Consider the following 19,834-nt stretch of genomic DNA (forward strand, 5'->3'; position numbering starts at 1 on the left):
TGTTAGCGTGGTCACCACCTGTGTGTCAGTGAATAAGTCCCTTGTTATGTCAAAACAGAAATAACGAAGCATAACCATGCCTATTTCATGACGTGTGTGTGTGTGTATGTATATATATATGTATATCCTCCAATTTTTACCAAATTCTGAATCTACGTGTATGTGACACATTTATCTGCTATATTTAGATATGATTTTCTTTTTCAACACACACAATGTTACACTCTGGCTTTTTATTCATGAAAAAGGAGCAGAACATCAAGGGAACGCCGGCAGAGCTGCTGGCACATATCACAGGGTGAGAATCATTTCCTAAAAGGTGCACAAGTCTCACCCAGGGTTCACAGGGAGGTCAGGACACCTGTGCTGTTGTGTAACTTACCTCCCTGCAGTGGGCTTTGCTATTACAGGTGTTCACACCTCACACTTTATTTCAAATTTCACAGGTGCTTGAAATACACTCAGCAATAGAAGTGAAGAAGAGCCCAGGTACAGTCGGTTTGAAAGAGGCACGACAGAACGCTGATTTTTGTACGGTGAGCTCTTGCACAAACTTCAAATATATTTACAATAAACAATCAATGATTCATCAGATGTGATATTTACAGTTATTACAAATAACACATGTTCAGTAACTGCAGCTCAGTGAGTCGGTGAGTGGAATGAACATCTCTTTGCAGTAATTATTCAAAACTCTTCACGTTCTTCCAGCTTCTCATTTCCAGAGGAGAAAACATCCCTGGTGGCAAAAAGTCTGGTCAAGTTAATGCCAGAAATCTTGGGTACAATACAAACAGTTTAATTGTGTAATTAACAATCAATAACCACTCCTAGTTAGAACATTTCTGCAGAAAGGAACTGAGAAACACTTATAAAACAGTCAGTCGTAACAAAATAACTGGTGTTCTCATTGGAATAAACTCATAAAAAAAGAAACACTTTTATACAGAGTATTTATACAGGAATAACCTTTTGAATTGGATTGTTAACCAAGGAAGACACATCGCAGACATCGATTTTCACACAGATTGCATATGTTCTTCTTTCTAAGGTCTTCTATAGGTTAGTCATTTTACCTAAGCTTATTTGCATGATAGTAAAATTGCATACAACATTAATTGTGAAGCTTGTAGCAAATGAGTTGCTCAACATACAGCACTTTTTATAGGCAACCTTTAAAGCACATTTCTCCATTTAAAACGTTTAAGACACTTTTTGTTTTACTGCCCATCGAATTACATTTATAAATAGAAAAAATGATAGGTGGAATTTTAAAAAACAAAACAGCTGCGTAACAAACTAAAAAATAATTACATCTGAAACACTGCAGGAACTGCAAATAAATAATTGTGGACAACATAAACATGATGGAATTCACATTTCTAACTGTGGCAATTCAACAAGTTACAGTGACAATGGTTTTGCAAAATAATCTAACATCGGCAGTGCCGTATAGTACAAGGCATTTGTTGGCATAGTTTCTTTAAGACTGTATTTTTTTTACAGTTACAATATATGTCTATATATATATTTCTTTCTTTCTTTATATTTCTTCCCTAACAAATAATGTGTAAAGACTAAGCTATTCTTGGAGTTGCACTAGGGCTGGGTGATCACATAATTCCAGAATTTGGAGCGATCTGTAACCACATTATGCATGTTTTAAAAGAATAACTAATCTGCCAGCAGGCTCCAGACTTGTACCTCATATTTAGGCCTTGTCAACCACTTGTCCTTGATTTTGCTTTAAAAAAAAATCCAGTAAAACATCACATACAGTAACACTTATCAAAGTCCCAGCAAACTTCAGGTGGACTTTTTTTTTTCCTTTTTAAATATTATCAGTAGCTCAAAAAGATAAGTCAGTGTAAAACAACAGACAGAGTGCAGTCAGCAATATTCACAGCAACATACTTAGAATATTTTTTTTCTTTCTGTGTATGTGTGCAGATTATTTAAATGATGAATCAGTCTTTACAGTGAATAATACAAGTTTTACAAAATCCAAAAAGGAGGACTGAGTCTAAATGGTCATTCCAGTGTGAACTCTGTGATCACATGGCCTGTCAGTCTGAAGTGGGTATTTAGACATGTGTCGTCGTACAGTCCGCACGCTGTACTGATTAAAAATACTACTTGTTTGATTTGCAGTGGTTGTGTGTGGGCTGCAGCGTTACCCTCAGCACACTCAGTCTCTGTGTGTACACCCCACCGCTCTACGCATGACCTGGACCTGGGAGTTTTACTCCTTGGCCTCGTGCTCTGACTCTGTCTGGGCCTCGGTGCCTCGTCTCAGCTGCTCTTCGATCTTGATGGAGAACATGGTGCTGTTGGTCTGCGTGCTCTCATCCAGCTCCTTCAGCAGCTCCCCACTCTCCCTGAAGTCTGTCAGCTCCTCCTCAAAGGCGGGGCTGCTGCCACTGCTGCTGCTGCTGGTGTTCACGGTGGCCGAGGTGCTGTTACTGGGCTCCTTGGGTGCTTTAGCTGGGTGACTGACGTAAAAGCGCTGGTTCTGGAAGAATTTAATGATGGTGAGTTTGGGCAGGTCCAGCTGGGCTGACAGGGTGTGAATGGCCTCCTCATCAGGATACAGGCCCACATCTTGGATAAAACTTTGCAGGATGCCCAGAGCTTCCAGGGAGATCTTGCCTCCGCAGGTGCGAGCCTTGATACACCCGCCACGGCTACCCTCGTCCTCTGTCTCAGCTGGAGAGGCGGTGGAGGGCTGGCGTGGCGGCAACCGCGGGCCCATGGTGGGCTGTTGATGCTGCAAGGGCTGCTGGGACAGAAGGGGCTGGGATGGGTGCTGGACAGAGAGGGAGGGCGTGTGCTGCTGCTGTGACTGCGATGGCTGAGTCTGTAGTGGGAAAAGAGGGGAAGAGAAAGAAGGCTGGGATGTTATCAGCGGAAACTTATCGGAGCCTTAATAAGGCCTTTCATTAAAATCAATTGAATTTGGGGGAAAATAAGCTCACTGTGTATAGAACAGGCACTTTGTTGATGTAATATCTCACTGAATGTAATCAGTTGTGCAGATATGGCTGCTCCCACCGTTTTTTGTTTTTGTTTTTTGGTGGTGAGCGATTGTGTCTCATTGTGAGAATACACACAACACATACACATCCACAGGACACAGCCACTGCTACACACAGTGAGAATTAAGCTGGCCTCTCTATTATGGCCTGTGTTGCTTATCAGCAGTGATAAACAACCTCCCTGTGCACAATTCACATTGTGATGGTCTGGCTGATTTGCTGCAGTGTGAAAATGCTATCAATGGCTTTCACTCTGCTGTCAGAATCCTGTAACTGTAAACACACGACACATTGCACGTAAAGTATCTCACTGTGTGGCTGGAGAGGGAGTGAGTGGGCAACTCATGTTCCCTATTGACCCTGCAAAATAGGTGCTCTTCTATTTTCATTTCTGAGTCACAAAATGTAGAATAGGTGTTTCATAACGATGTTTCCAAAACGACATTTTGCAGATACTCTGCCAGATGCCCAAATGTACTCACCAATGGCATGTTACAGCGCCAGTGCACTGAGCTATGATAGTCTATCTTGAGCAAATGTGATAATTTGGTTAATGTGTAGTGTTAGTGTAGAACTGGGACAAAATGATTAAACTCAATGAATATGTTACCAATCTACAACATTTTTGTGTGCAAAGAATACGCAAAATTTGGAATATTTATACCTCATCTCACAAGAAATAATTTTGTGTGCATATATATACTCAACAAAAATATAAATGCAACACTTTTGGTTTTGCTCCCATTTTGTATGAGATGAATTCAAAGATCTAAAACTTTTTCCACATACACAATATCACCATTTCCCTCAAATATTGTTCACAAACCAGTCTAAATCTGTGATAGTGAGCACTTCTCCTTTGCTGAGATAATCCATCCCACCTCACAGGTGTGCCATATCAAGATGCTGATTAGACACCATGATTAGTGCACAGGTGTGCCTTAGACTGTCCACAATAAAGGCCACTCTGAAAGGTGCAGTTTTATCACACAGCACAATGCCACAGATGTCGCAAGATTTGAGGGAGCGTGCAATTGGCATGCTGACAGCAGGAATGTCAACCAGAGCTGTTGCTCGTGTATTGAATGTTCATTTCTCTACCATAAGCTGTCTCCAAAGGTGTTCAGAGAATTTGGCAGTACATCCAACCAGCCTCACAACCGCAGACCACGTGTAACCACACCAGCCCAGGACCTCCACATCCAGCATGTTCACCTCCAAGATCGTCTGAGACCAGCCACTCGGACAGCTGCTGAAACAATCGGTTTGCATAACCAAAGAATTTCTGCACAAACTGTCAGAAACCGTCTCAGGGAAGCTCATCTGCATGCTCGTAGTCCTCATCGGGGTCTCAACCTGACTCCAGTTCGTCGTCGTAACCGACTTGAGTGGGCTAATGCTCACATTCGCTGGCGTTTGGCACGTTGGAGAGGTGTTGTCTTCACGGATGATGCAAAGGAGATGTGTTGCACTGCATGAGGCAAATGGTGGTCACACCAGATACTGACTGGTATCCCCCCCCCCCCCATGAAACAAAACTATATATATATATATATATATACACACACAGTACATACATGTGAGTTGCCCATGGGAATAACCCTAGCTCCAATTCCGACGGGCTTTAGATTGGGTAGTATTGGCATGCGAGTCCAGAATGTTTTTAGAACCTTAGACCTCAACAATTTTTTATAAGAAGAACTCAACCATTTTATCTCCTGTTAATGACATATTTTTAATGTTAATTTACTGTATTAATGTATTTATAAATTGTTTAGGTTCTTGTTATCATATACATTGCATATCATCATTATTATTATTATTTTAATATTATTATTTTATTATTGTATTATTACTGGTATTGTAATTTGAATTTTAAATGGACCACAGTGGAAATAAGTGTCTTCACTTTCTTGTGTCATCCATGTATTTTAAATGTGTTTACACTATATTATGTACTTACATTGAACTTACTAAATAAAATCACACACGCATACACGCTTTTAATATATAGATGATTAATCACCTGCTGGAATGGCTGGTGAGTCCAGAATGCAATTATCAACATCCATTGTTCATTTTTGTTAGATAATAACCATAATTCTCCAAAAATATTAGTCCTATAAACATTCTGTTTTGGTGGTATTCATCCTTGACCCAAAATAGATAAGCATATCAAATGGTAAATGTCAGCTCTCCCCAGTTTGTCTCTGATCAAAGTTCTATGCACACAGAGCTTTTTGTCTTTTCTGCATTCTGCCACAAGCAGGTGCTTTTATTTTTACAACATCACAAACAGAGACAGGGCGGAAGACATCAAATGCACTACACTTCTCACTCATGGTAACAGCAACATGACACTTAACTAAACTGACGAAACCAACTGAACTACAAAAACATAATAAATCAAGAACACTAACAACACTATTAAACTAACATGAACCACAATAACAACATTTAAAACCCTGAACTCCCATGGTGTATTGTAGCACAGCGTCCATTGTTCACTGTTGTTAGCTAATATTGCTAATTTCTCAAAAAAAATTGTCCTATCAACTTTCTGCTTTCGCAGCGTTAATCCTTGAACAAAAATACATAAGCACAACAAATGGCAAATGTCAGGTCTACAGAGAGAGAGAGAGAGAGAGAGAGAGAGAGAGAGAGTTTGGATGTTCTGCCCGTGTTTGGGTGGATTCCCTCTGTGTGCTCCAGCTCCCTCCCACATCTAAAGACATGCAGGTGAGGTGAACTGGTGACTTTAAATTGACTGTAGGTGTGAATGAGTTTGTCTGCCTATATGTATTGGCCCTAGGATAGACTGGCAGTATGTCTGTCAGGCAATGACCGCTGGTGCAGTGGTGCTGACGGAACATTTCATTTATTCCATTTTTTAAACAATTCAACTGATAAAAAGTGTTTGTGTAATCATCCAAGGGTATATAACTTGTATATACTTGGGTGAAAACGGTATGAAATATTTATTAAAACACAGCCTGACAGAGCAGCACAGAAACATTAAGACATAATTTTATAACTTTTGTGAAGAAATTAGCACTTATAGGAAAGAACATCCATCTAAAGCCATTGTATTTTCTTCTCATTTTGTGCAATATTGCATCAGTGCATAAAAATATTTGATGCGTTGAAATACTGTGTTCATGACACATATATGACACCAATACTTACAGCCTGAAACGCTGCGCATATGAGAAACTTGGTAAACTCAAGACCAATGTCACATTTCGTGGATATTTGTGGGCAAAACATGAAGCAAGCAGTGCTGAAAAGCAAATCTCTGCAGATGCCTGGATTGTGGATTTTCTAGACGTTTCCAAATGTTTTCTGTCTAGTGAAACTTTGCTTTTGGGAGCAAATGGATGTATGTATCCATATTTTCATTGTATATTTCTACTGCCCCCCAACTTAGTTAAGTTAAGTAGTTAAGTGCCAAAAGTTTTTTTTTTTTTAGCTGCCTAATTTGTCATGCCATGTTTTGGGAATAACATCAATCAATCAATCAATCAATTTTATTTATATAGCGCCAAATCACAACAAACAGTTGCCCCAAGGCGCTTTATATTGTAAGGCAAGGCCATACAATAATTACATAAAAACCCCAACGGTCAAAACGACCCCCTGTGAGCAAGCACTTGGCGACAGTGGGAAGGAAAAACTCCCTTTTAACAGGAAGAAACCTCCAGCAGAACCAGGCTCAGGGAGGGGCAGTCTTCTGCTAGGACTGGTTGGGGCTGAGGGAGAGAACCAGGAAAAAGACATGCTGTGGAGGGGAGCAGAGATCAATCACTAATGATTAAATGCAGAGTGGTGCATACAGAGCAAAAAGAGAAAAACACTAAGTGCATCATGGGAACCCCCCAGCAGTCTAAGTCTATAGCAGCATAACTAAGGGATGGTTCAGGGTCACCTGATCCAGCCCTAACTATAAGCTTTAGCAAAAAGGAAAGTTTTAAGCCTAATCTTAAAAGTAGAGAGGGTGTCTGTCTCCCTGATCTGAATAGGGAGCTGGTTCCACAGGAGAGGAGCCTGAAAGCTGAAGGCTCTGCCTCCCATTCTACTCTTACAAACCCTAGGAACTACAAGTAAGCCTGCAGTCTGAGAGCGAAGCGCTCTATTGGGGTGATATGGTACTATGAGGTCCCTAAGATAAGATGGGACCTGATTATTCAAAACCTTATAAGTAAGAAGAAGAATTTTAAATTCTATTCTAGAATTAACAGGAAGCCAATGAAGAGAGGCCAATATGGGTGAGATATGCTCTCTCCTTCTAGTCCCCGTTAGTACTCTAGCTGCAGCATTTTGAATTAACTGAAGGCTTTTCAGGGAACTTTTAGGACAACCTGATAATAATGAATTACAATAGTCCAGCCTAGAGGAAATAAATGCATGAATTAGTTTTTCAGAATCACTCTGAGACAAGACCTTTCTAATTTTAGAGATATTGCGTAAATGCAAAAAAGCAGTCCTACATATTTGTTTAATATGCGCATTGAATGACATATCCTGATCAAAAATTACTCCAAGATTTCTCACAGTATTACTAGAGGTCAGGGTAATGCCATCCAGAGTAAGGATCTGGTTAGACACCATGTTTCTAAGATTTGTGGGGCCAAGTACAATAACTTCAGTTTTATCTGAGTTTAAAAGCAGGAAATTAGAGGTCATCCATGTCTTTATGTCTGTAAGACAATCCTGCAGTTTAGCTAAATGGTGTGTGTCCTCTGGCTTCATGGATAGATAAAGCTGGGTATCATCTGCGTAACAATGAAAATTTAAGCAATGCTGTCTAATAATACTGCCTAAGGGAAGCATGTATAAAGTGAATAAAATTGGTCATAGCACAGAACCTTGTGGAACTCCATAATTAACCTTAGTCTGTGAAGAAGATTCCCCATTTACATGAACAAATTGTAATCTATTAGATAAATATGATTCAAACCACTGCGGCGCAGTGCCTTTAATACCTATGGCATGCTCTAATCTCTGTAATAAAATTTACAGAAATAAAGAATTCAGAGTGTGCTTTAAAAAGACAGGTACACCAACAACTGCTGCATTACAAATTACACAGTGAAGTCGGGAGTGAAAGACCCTCATAACTGCACCACCCATGGTTAGCCCGTCCTGAAGGGAGATCACCAGTGCAAAAATAAGGTACAAGCCAGAGATATTAACCTGTTTAAGCCCAGATTTTTTTTTTTTTTTTTATAAGTGGAAAATGTTGCATTAGTACCTTTGAGATTTTTTATTGTGAGTAGAAAATGACAGTGATACACTTCGGCAACAAGTGTTGCCAGTAGGGCAAAATGGGTTAAAGTTCAGTATATTTCCATTAGTGTTTAATTTTGTTAAATTTCTGTAGCTTGAAACAACAGTGCACGTCATTGTACATTCAAGCAGAGTGTACCCTCTGTGTGCACCTCTTTAGACCATGTTTTATTGGTCTATTTACAAGCACTGTACCTGACCACACCTCATTTTAAGATGAACACATCCATAGATGCACATTTGCTATTGAAACGTGTGCACTGGGCACCAGCTAGAAATTAACATAAAAATAAATAATAAATCCTACACTGTGCTTTGCTTTGCACCAGGTGGAAGGCAAAACCCTGTGGCTGGAATACATTAAATGCAGTTCAGGCACCTGAGTGCATGTAACACTTGTGTGACACACATGACATGCAAGCACAAGAATCAACCTTCTTTCTTGTGTGGGGATGTGAACAAATCAGGGAATTACTGTTTTCAGACTAGCCTCCCTCTGTTTTATGTTTTTTCTTTTTGGCCTTTGATCTGACTCAACTCCTTTGTTGTTGAGCACCAGCTACTACAGTCCAGAACTGTCACTTCAACATGTTCTTCTGTCCATCTTTAAGCTGTTTAAGCTGTATGTTTGACTGCTGAATAATTGTAGTCCCAAAATAAAACTACTTCATCACATTCCAAATGGTTTCTTCCACCAGAGAGAGGGTTAACTCTGTCACTGTCCACTTTCACAGAAAACCATGTGGCTCAACCTGCTGCTTCTGTAAGCGCATACGTTTTATTTTGTAACAAAAAACATTAACCTCACGTGGAATTTTCTCTGCAATATTAGTTGAAACGAACACAAATACACTAATCAGCACTACACGCCTCCTGTATTGCTCTGTGTTTTCAGCATGTCTTCACTGTTGTGATCTAAACACCTCAGTGGAAATGCTGCATAAAATACTGATGCTTCAATGAAACTTTAAACTATAAAAACACTACAAACATGCAGAGGAAATAACCTGAAATAGATGCTAAAAGTCCCGATGTGTCTCTCTGCTCAGTTGATGTGATGCTGATGCAGCTGCTGTGACTTTTCTTACTTGCTCTCAGCAGTGTGCTGAGGCATCTTTGTCACGGTGCAACATCAAAACAAGCTGTGTACTGTATGACAACTGTAATGTCAACACAAGCAAACAAGGAATTGGGAACAGATTGTCTGCACAAAACTGAAGCATACTTTGACATCCCTAGGACTTAGATTGGTAACACTGGTCAACATGATTTTTCTTGCATGGAGTTTTTCAACAGATTTTGGGTCATTTGGGGGCACTGAATCTGAATGTGGTGTTAGTTTTTGCCAATCACATCATGTTTTTGAGATATGAAAACATATTTCTGGTATCAAGCATTGAAGCAAAAGCTGCAGACTCACACAACTCTTCAGCACCATAAGCGATATTAAGGCTCTTGTTCACATTTTGTGACCCTAGTTTAAAAAATATGCTTTTGAAGCTGCTTTGTTTGGTGCATGATTAGAGGTATCAAACTCATGAGTGAATGAGCAACTTTTACATAATCCATCAATACGGAACATGACGTTTGCAAAAGAATGTGATGTGATAGAGGAAATCTGAGCTCAGATTCAGATTCACCACCCCAAAATTACCCTAAATCAGTTCTCAAAGTCTATGCAAGAATTATTTTTTTTTGACCAGTGTAATGTTATCGTGTCAGGAAATAGTTTGCAAAAAGGGGGCGAAGAGAAGAATTGACTTGTGATTAATCCGTGGCTACTGCATAGTATACTGACACAGACAAACATGTATGGATCTATGCATTCAGTTTTATCCTTTAAGGTGATGCACTTATCCATGCAAACACAGTGGCTGAGTTAACAGGGGTCCAGTCTTCTGCCCAGAGTCACTCTTTCACAGTGAATCATCTGCTCACCTGTAGCTGCTCATTGGACATGTGCATCATGTGTGTTGGCCGCTCGCCATGGTGCTGCTGCCCAGCGCTGCTTTCCTGCTCATAGATGGCATCACGCTCCACCTGTGACAGACTCAGGAAGCGCCGGATCATGGAGAGGTTCTCCCAGAGGGTCCGGTTCTCTGGAGATGGATCCTCCTTCCAGCGCAGCAGCTCACAGAGCCAACCCTGATGAAATAATCAGATTGAGAGAGAGAGAGAGAGAGAGAGAGAGAGAGAGAGACAAAAAGGAAAGAGGGAGTTGGTCAGCAAAGCATCATTTTTATACTCAAGTAAGGGCATTACACAATGTTTTGTAAATGACCACAAGTGTGACAATAAAATAAATAAAAGTTGCAGGATTAAATAAACTATACAATAAATCTCTAAGGCCCAAATCTATGTGTCTATTAGTTCCTCTGTCCAGGCATCACTGGATTAAAACTGTTATAAATCACTGCTTTAATTTGCTCTCCTCGCTAAAACTGAAAATTAATAAAACATTTCTCAGGTATAACTGCACTAAAACCACATTTCCCATAAAGCATTTGCAGTTCACCTGTGAATCACGACTCAGTTTGTCATTCAGTCTTGAAAAGGATGACAAGGTGCTATTAGCTGAAGATGTGCAATAACATTTTTCTCAGCAAAATTGTAACTCCAATTGTAACCACACATTTATGGAGACAACCGGCTGTGTTGTGAACCTTATTGTATATGGGCTTTCCTATGGACCACAAATGTTTAAGGAGCATTCCACCAGCGGGCACACCAAGGTACTCAGACCATGTATAATTTCTGGATTTGCATGCCCAGTTTCTGAAAAACACATGTGGGAAATTTCTGGACTTAGTCACACAAATTCTCTTCCAATTTTCTGCCATTGCTGCTGATTATTTTGACACTACACTGACCGTTCATGTCTATATTGTAGCTAATTATTTTCTATCTCTTTCAGATACCAACATAGAGGGCTCAACACCAAGCCTGTACACAAGTAAACAAATGATGGTTAGGCAAGAAAGGTTATGGCAACAAAACAATTATATATAATATAAAAACTGTAACTTTAAGCAAAAACAGTGCTTTAACACAATGTAGGCTTTTACCAATTATGAAGTGCAACTGATATATACAATTTAGGAGGGCGGTGGAACATGTTTCTCAGTATTTTCCAAATAACTGCTCTAAGGAAATAATGATTAAAAAGATTATAGCAAAATTTATTGGCTGTGAACATAATAAAGTATATTTTATTAAGCAACTCATTTCATAAACACTCCCGGATCCAGGAATTTTTTAAAGGACTCTTCACCACTGCGGGATAGGGGAATTTTGACATTCTAGTTTCTAACATCACAAAAACAAGGCAGAAAGGCTTGAAAAAAAATTAGGGTGTAACATAGTCAAATGATGATGGTGATGATCGGATCCTGATTCCGGATCTGGTGATCCAGAATATGCAAAAATATAGGGAAAATAGAAAATGTGTCAGTGTGAGGTGACAAATGAAGCTAGAGATGCACAACTAACACCAAATTGTAGCTGAATCTGTACTGAATCAGTAAGGTGTAATCACATTTGATGTAGCTTCACATATTATGGAGCTAGATCGAGAAGAAAACCGCCATTACCGAAAAATCGTTTTTATACAATAACCTTTGAACTAATAAAGACATAAAAGTGATTCCAAGTTCTAGTGGTATGTTTTCATGGTCAAGGATGTCAAATATAAAGGAAAGAAAAGTGTATGTATCATAGATTTGGTTGTAACACTGAATTATTGAATAGATCACTGTGCCAAGGAGGGAATCTCTTTAGGGTCAGTGACCCTATGGCCTTGTGTAGCACATGCAACACTTAAAAAATAGTTCTATTTCAGAATTTACTGTTATTTATTTAGAGAAGTGTTTCACAAATGTTAAAAAATTCATATATTTGCAGTTTAGTTGAATAATAAATTGAATTTTATCTCTTATTTGTTTTTGTCTATAAGCACATGCAATATCAATATCAGTGCTCAGATGACAGTAGCTTCTGGGAAAGGTGCAAGTTGCAATAAACTGTGATGCCAAGCACTAAGGATACATGCTATCCAGTCACAGCAGATGAAACTTTTTTTACTAGACTTTTTTAGGTTCAGTGATTCCACGGCGTGTAGATGTTATGGCGTCAGTGACCCCATGGCCTTAGCGGAGGTTTGCACTCTCCAAGTGCTTGTAGTTTAAAATCTGTATCTTAAAGTGCTAAACGGCTAATAAAAGAGAGTGGTGTAACAGAAAAACAAGTTCAGATTCAAACAAGCTACTGAGAAAAATATTTCGTGAAAAATATTGTGTAGGAGTAAAATATATTTTAAAAAAGAATGCACACAGTAATGTCTTTTCATAATATCTCCAACAGTAAATTTCTTTCTGTGGAGATTCTGAATAAATAAATAAGCTGAGGTCAAGATGGAACAAATTAACATGATAGGAAACACATGAGCATACTGAACAGTGGCACCCATGGAAGGCAATGAGTGAACCCCGCGGGAGACATCGCCCATCAGGGGGGCATAAAAAGCAGAGCAGTGGGATGACAACTACCATCAGAAACACCGTACTTCCCCTAAGACAAAGAGTGTACAACGACTCTGACCTTGATTACTGCAACTCAACACAAATCAGCTGAGTCCTTGTTATACTCCAAATCAGATGAGGCAAAAGCAGCTCCCTGAACAATCGTGTACCTGACTTGTGGAGGCGATGTTCTGAAATTTATGATTACTATTACCAAATTTTGGGAATTAGACCTGGGATTAGATTTAACCATTTCTTCGGAGCAGCTACTTTGCGTGCATGATCAAATTTGTCACCATAAATATATCAGAAATGTAGAAATAAAGAACAGCTTGGAAAGAGGAGGTGGAAGCAGCAAACACAAACAAGCACTGAGCATGAAAGTCAGACAGCAGCAATCCATTTCACAGTGAAAACGACTTTTGTAATATTGGGGAAAGTTGTGAAATAATAAACTTATGAGGTCTGTCCGTAAAGTATAGGTCCTTTTTATTTTTTTCAAAAACTATATGGATTTCATTCATATGTTTTTACATCAGACATGCTTGAACCCTCGTGCGCATGCGTGAGTTTTTCCACGCCTGTCGGTGACGTCATTCGCCTGTGAGCACTCCTTGTGGGAGGAGTCGTCCAGCCCCTCGTCGGAATTCCTTTGTCTGAGAAGTTGCTGAGAGACTGGCGCTTTGTTTGATCAAAATTTTTTCTAAACCTGTGAGACACATCGAAGTGGACATGGTTCGAAAAATTAAGCTGGTCTTCAGTGAAAATTTTAACAGCTGATGAGAGATTTTGAGGTGATTCTGTCGCTTTAAGGACTTTTCACGGTGCGAGACGTCGCGCAGCGCTCTCAGGCGGCGTCATCAGCCTGTTTCAAGCTTAAAACCTCCACATTTCAGGCTCTGTTGATCCAGGACGTCGTGAGAGAACAGAGAAGTTTCAGAAGAAGTCGGTTTCAGCATTTTATCCAGATATTCCACTGTTAAAGGAGATTTTTTTAATGAAAGACGTGCGGGCGGATTGCAGCGTCGGGTCGCAGCCGCCGCGACGCTCCGCCACAGGAAAAACACCTCTGTTGGAAGCCTTGATGACAAGTTGGAACATCTCCAGCTGATAATTTCTCATATACTCACTCCACTGAAAGCCATTAAAAGCCAACTGGATTTTAACAAATGGTTATCAACACGGAGGTGTTTTTCCTGTGCCGCCGCGCCGCGTCGGCTGCGTCCCAACGCACGGACCCGTCCGCACATCTTTCATTAAAAAAATCTCCTTTAACAGTGGAATATCCGGATAAAATGCTGAAACCGACTTCTTCTGAAACTTCTCTGTTCTCTCACGACGTCCTGGATCAATAGAGCCTGAAATGTGGAGGTTTTAAGCTTGAAACAGGCTGATGACGGCGCCTGAGAGCGCAGCACGACGTCTCGCACCGTGAAAAGTCCTTAAAGCGACAGAATCACCTCAAAATCTCTCATCAGCTGTTAAAATTTTCACTGAAAACCAGCTTAATTTTTCAAACCATGTCCACTTCGATGTGTCTCACAGGTTTAGAAAAAATTTTGATCAAACAAAGCGCCAGTCTCTCAGCAACTTCTCAGACAAAGGAATTCCGACGAGGGGCTGGACGACTCCTCCCACAAGGAGTGCTCAAAGGCAAATGACGTCACCGACAGGCATGGAAAAACTCACGCATGCGCACGAGGGTGCAAGCATGTCTGACGTAAAAACATATGAATGAAATCCATATAGTTTTTGAAAAAAATAAAAAGGACCTATACTTTACGGACAGCCCTCGTATATTGCTTGTTTGATACAAAATTTTTCTTCAATGGGAGATACATTCAACAGCTTCTAAAGAAACAAAAGGTATTTTCTTTAAATTTCATTCAAGAAGAATAATAAAAAAATGTCTGAAAAAGGAAGGCTGTGAGCAAACAACACAGGAAACTCCATATTCATTATAACTGCTGTTTCAAACATTTCCATTCTATGCACTACCAATTTTTTGTTTTAAAATACAAACTGACAGTCAATTGCATACTTCACATTAACATGTATTCTGCATCTGATCAGCACCATGACCAACTTAAACCTGAAGAATGACAGCTATAGCAAAGTCCAGGCCTGACTTTCCTGTGGCATTTTGGTTCCGGGACAACTATTTGGTCAATCATCTTTTTTTAAAAAGCACTTTGAAGATTAAAGCTGTGTGAAAATTAATGTAATTGTGAGGATGAAGCTGGTGGGTTACCATTTAAAATGTGAAGACTGCATGTAGGAGTTACAGACTCCTACATGCAATCCAGGTGTGTGTGGATCGGGAGGTCTGGGCGGCTTTGCTTGAGCTGCTGCCCCCGCGACCCGACTCCGGATAAAGCGGAAGAAAATGGATGGATGGATGGATGGATGGATGGATGGAAGATTGCATGTAGGAGTTACAGAGAAAAAACAAACCGCAAATGCAGAGTTTTTACAGTTACAGCATAAAGATGTGTGCGTGGGGTTCTGAGGACTGAATGATAAACTAACAACTGAGTACTGGAGCGACAGCGGCTGTGCGGGGCTGAGTGATGTTGTCCTTGCTCATATGTGACAAGCTAAACGTTAGTGGGCTGGTGTGTTTTACAAGTGAAAAGAAATTCACTGTAGAACTGTATGCAATGAAGATATGGTTCAGATCCAACAAAGCCAGGAGGGGAAAAGACTGTATAAAAGAGGGACGAAATCAGCAAAAACAAAACAGCATCAAGAAGACAGTAAGGTGTGTGTTTCAGACGGATACTTCCTCAGCTGGTCGTTCGTCTTGGCAGAATGTCAGCACGGTGCTGTAATCTCCCGGCCAGTATGCGGCAGCACCTTTTATTTCCACGGGATTACACCACGCTGCTGGTCCGCACACAGACACACACACACAGAGGGCAGAGACACGCCGCCACACTGCATGCAAGAGATAACTCAGCAGTTTGCTCGTCCCCTGTTCCAACTCCTCCCATAAGCCACATCAAACCAGGAGGGCTTTCGGAGGAAGCAGAGAGAGAAGAAGATACACAAAGAAGAAATCAAGAGTGAGAGAAAGAGAGAAAAAGAGAAAGTGAGAGAGAGAGAGAGTGTGGGTAGTGGGGGCCATAAAGCCTGCGTGCCCACCTTGTTCCTTTGCCACGTTTATTGTTGCGTTTTTAATTTGCATGCAGAGGGATTTGGACGCCGCTCCATTTGGGCTGTCTGTGGGTTCAGCTGATTCGGTAGTGAGGGAGAACACACACACACACATACACACACACACCAAAATGCCAACTACACAGCGTCTTGTCAAAGCCAGAGAAACAGCACCCCGGCCCAACAACGAAGTAATCCAACTCAAACACTCCCCAAACCAGCAGGATTAAACCCAAAGTACCAGAGCCAATCAAACAAAAGCACGACGTGAACTCCATTTCAATGCCAGGAAGTCCATTTGATGAAGTACAGAGAGTTTATTAGTTCACTGGTATGAATGTTGGTTTGTGTGGCTTCTCCTCTTCTGTGTGCATTTGATAAGTTCTATAGTTTTGAAGCTGACATGCGGCGTTTGTGGAGGAGTTGAAGGGAGCATCCTGCTAAATGCTGCTTTGGAACGTGCGTTAAACCTGTAGTTAGCGCTGGTCAGAACTTCCATAGCTAGTTCAAGAGCTTTGTTTGTGTTTGTCTAATTGCATTGCTTCCACGGGCCAGACAGAGGCAGCAGGAAGAGGGGGATGACAGAAAGTAAAGTGACAGTGATAGTGAGGGAAGTCAGCATATATTCTCCCTTACAATACAACCCCTGGCAAAAATTATGGAATCACCGGCCTCAGAGGATGTTCATTCAGTTGTTTAATTTTGTAGAAAAAAAGCAGATCACAGACATGACACAAAACTAAAGTCATTTCAAATGGCAACTTTCTGGCTTTAAGAAACACTATAAGAAATCAAGAAAAAAGATTGTGGCAGTCAGTAACGGTTACTTTTTTAGACCAAGCCGAGGAAAAAAATATGGAATCACTCAATTCTGAGGAAAAAATTATGGAATCCCCCAAATTATCACCTGCATCAAATCAGATCTGCTCGTTGACATTGACCTTGTGCCATGACATTGACCCTATGTGTCTTTTTGCAAGGAATGTTTTCGCAGTTTTTGCTCTATGGCAAGATGCATTATCATCTTGAAAAATGATTTGATCATCCCCAAACATCCTTTCAATTGTCCAAAATATCAACATAAACGTGCATTTATTGATGATGTAATGACAGCCATCTCCCCAGTGCCTTTACCTGACATGCAGCCCCATATCATCAATGACTGTGGAAATTTACATGTTCTCTTCAGGCAGTCATCTTTATAAATCTCATTGGAAAGGCACCAAACAAAAGTTCCAGCATCATCACCTTGCCCAATGCAGATTCGAGATTCATCACTGAATATGACTTTCATCCAGTCATCCACAGTCCACAATTGCTTTTCCTTTGCCCATAGTAACCTTGTTTTTTCTGTTTAGGTGTTAATGATGCCTTTCATTTAGCTTTTCTGTATGTAAATCCCATTTCCTTTAGGCGGTTTCTTACAGTTCGGTCACAGACGTTGACTCCAGTTTCCTCCCATTCCTTCCTCATTTGTTTTGTTGTACATTTTTCGATTTTTGAGACATATTGCTTTAAGTTTTCTGTCTTGACGCTTTGATGTCTTCCTTGGTCTACCAGTATGTTTGCCTTTAACAACCTTCCCATGTTGTTTGTACTTGGTCCAGAGTTTAGACACAGCTGACTGTGAACAACCAACATCTTTTGCAACATTGCGTGATGATTTACTCTCTTTTAAGAGTTTGATAATCCTCTCCTTTGTTTCAATTGACATCTCTCGTGTTGGAGCCATGATTCATGTCAGTCCACTTGGTGCAACAGCTCTCCAAGGTGTGTTCGCTCCTTTTTAGATGCAGACTAACGAGCAGATCTGATATGATGCAGGTGTTAGTTTTGGGGATGAAAATTTACAGGGTGATTCCATAATTTTTTCCTCTGCTTGGTCTAAAAAGGTAACCATTACTGACTGCCACAATCTTTTTTTCTTGATTTCTTATAGTGTTTCTTAAAGCCAGAAAGTTGCCATTTGAAATGACTTTAGTTTTGTGTCATGTCTGTGATCTGCTTTTTTTCTACAAAATTAAACAACTGAATGAACATCCTCCGAGGCCGGTGATTCCATAATTTTTGCCAGGGGTTGTAAATTGAAAATTGAAAAATCTGTATGTTTATAAAATGTCATGTGCAGACATATAAATTATATACATAAATGACCAAATATTTCATGTAAAATGCTTTTTATTTCATATAAAATAATCTTTTAAACATCCCATGCGCTGGTGACAGTATTGTACTGTTTTCTCCTCTGTGTTATTGTTTAATGTAATTTGTTGAGCCTCTCCACCACTGCCGATGAGCAACAACCGCTCTTAATCGAATCGCGGAGCTTGCTGCCCCTGCTGTTAAGTGTTCCAACAATGTCCAGAAAACAAAAATCTAGGGCTCTTCACTCCACTGTACTCTGCCGTGCTGACGATCATTAAGGGCCCTCTATAAATAAAAAGAACAGGTAGTTCAGGAGAAGCCGAGTTCGTGGCCAACACAGATTCAATTGTACAATTACTGTGACTAGTAATTTCAAGAAATAATTATGTTTGATTACAGTAGATTTGGCGCTCCAATTGTGGGGTGTTGGGCAAGGAGGACACAGACAAATCCAGTGGAAGAAGTCACATGAAGCAGATTCATGTCCAAAAAAAGGGGGCCGGGGGGGGGGGGGGGGGGACTAATGCATTCATCTTTATTTAGTTTATCTTTACAGTAATCTGATTGTGATTAACAGAACTCATATAAGCAAGATTTATTCAAGCACAATGACATTTAAGGCCAGATGAGCATCTTTGTGCACATTTTTCCACACAGAAACTCACATTCATAAGGGCCCCTTCACACATAGTGCGAATATGTACAACTCCAGGGCGACTCACGGTGAAACAGCTCATATGATTAAACCACAAACATTGCACCAATGGGCAGGCGTGCAAGATGCCGGTGCGACACTTGCATGTGGGAACACACTGCCAGCAGCTGCACGATGTGGTTACACATTGTGCAGCTGCTGTGAAGAAAAAATAACTAAAAAATAAAAAAATACATGCTGCGATGGTTTTGTGCACGCGGGAACACAGCAGCTTTTCACAGCAGCTGCTGCGAATAAAAAAAATTGAAATTACATGCCACCCACGGAACTTGAACCCGCGCCTTCCAAAAGCTGTGATTGCCAGTCAGAAATTTTACCACTGAGCTACATTCGCAGTCCTGTGAAAGTTGCAGGAACCTGCCTGATATGAGGAAGGAGATGGGCGTATTTAAAATGAAATATACCCACACACCATATAAAAAATTGCATTTATCAAGTGGGCAATACAAATATGATCTGTCTGTTCCTCTGAAGATGACCCATAGTCACAGACATACAGTCATGAAGGAGAAGTTAAATAACCCTGGTTAAGTAAAAATTAAAAAAAACGCCAAAGAATTCGAACCCACATGCTCTGATTACCAGATGGAAACTTTACCACTGCACAACAATCACTGTCAGGTCAGTTTTTAAAAAAGAAATTTTGGTAACTGCTGTATCTTTGGTTTGTTTGGTTGTTCTTATTTTGCCCTGATGTGGAGATACCCACAGATACCAAAGTGGTTTGATGGCTAAACACCTGTGGTCTGTGAAGCTGCTGTTCTTTTAGCATTACAAACAATCTTTCCTTCCATCTGGGAGACAGGTATCATTCCACAGACTGGAAATGTATGTGTGTGTGTGTGTGTATATACACACACACACATATATATTACATATCGTCTCTCACTGTAAAGTAAATGTGATTACATTGTTTGCGATTATAAGTGGTGTTGCACTGCTCTCCGTGCCAGTCAAGGCACTTGTAAGAGTCAGAGTTA

The 19,834-nt window shown here is 40.3% G+C and overlaps 1 protein-coding gene across 3 annotated transcripts in view; it reads right to left on the reverse strand.

Moving 5' to 3' along the window:
* Positions 1-218: 218 nt before the first annotated feature.
* LOC117514010 (DNA-binding protein SATB1) overlaps positions 219-19,834 on the reverse strand; it is a 122,603-nt gene continuing 102,987 nt past the window's right edge. For all 3 annotated transcript variants that reach the window (XM_034174293.1, XM_034174294.1, XM_034174292.1), the window contains exons 12-13: positions 10,260-10,466; positions 219-2,857 (exon numbers count right to left, since the gene is read on the reverse strand). In XM_034174293.1, coding sequence (XP_034030184.1) covers positions 2,243-2,857; positions 10,260-10,466 — 822 coding nt within the window. In that variant the 3' untranslated portion in view covers positions 219-2,242. The remainder of the gene's footprint in view (positions 2,858-10,259; positions 10,467-19,834) is intronic.

The sequence above is a fragment of the Thalassophryne amazonica genome, chromosome 7 (assembly GCF_902500255.1).
Source record: "Thalassophryne amazonica chromosome 7, fThaAma1.1, whole genome shotgun sequence".
Lineage (NCBI taxonomy): Eukaryota > Metazoa > Chordata > Actinopteri > Batrachoidiformes > Batrachoididae > Thalassophryne > Thalassophryne amazonica.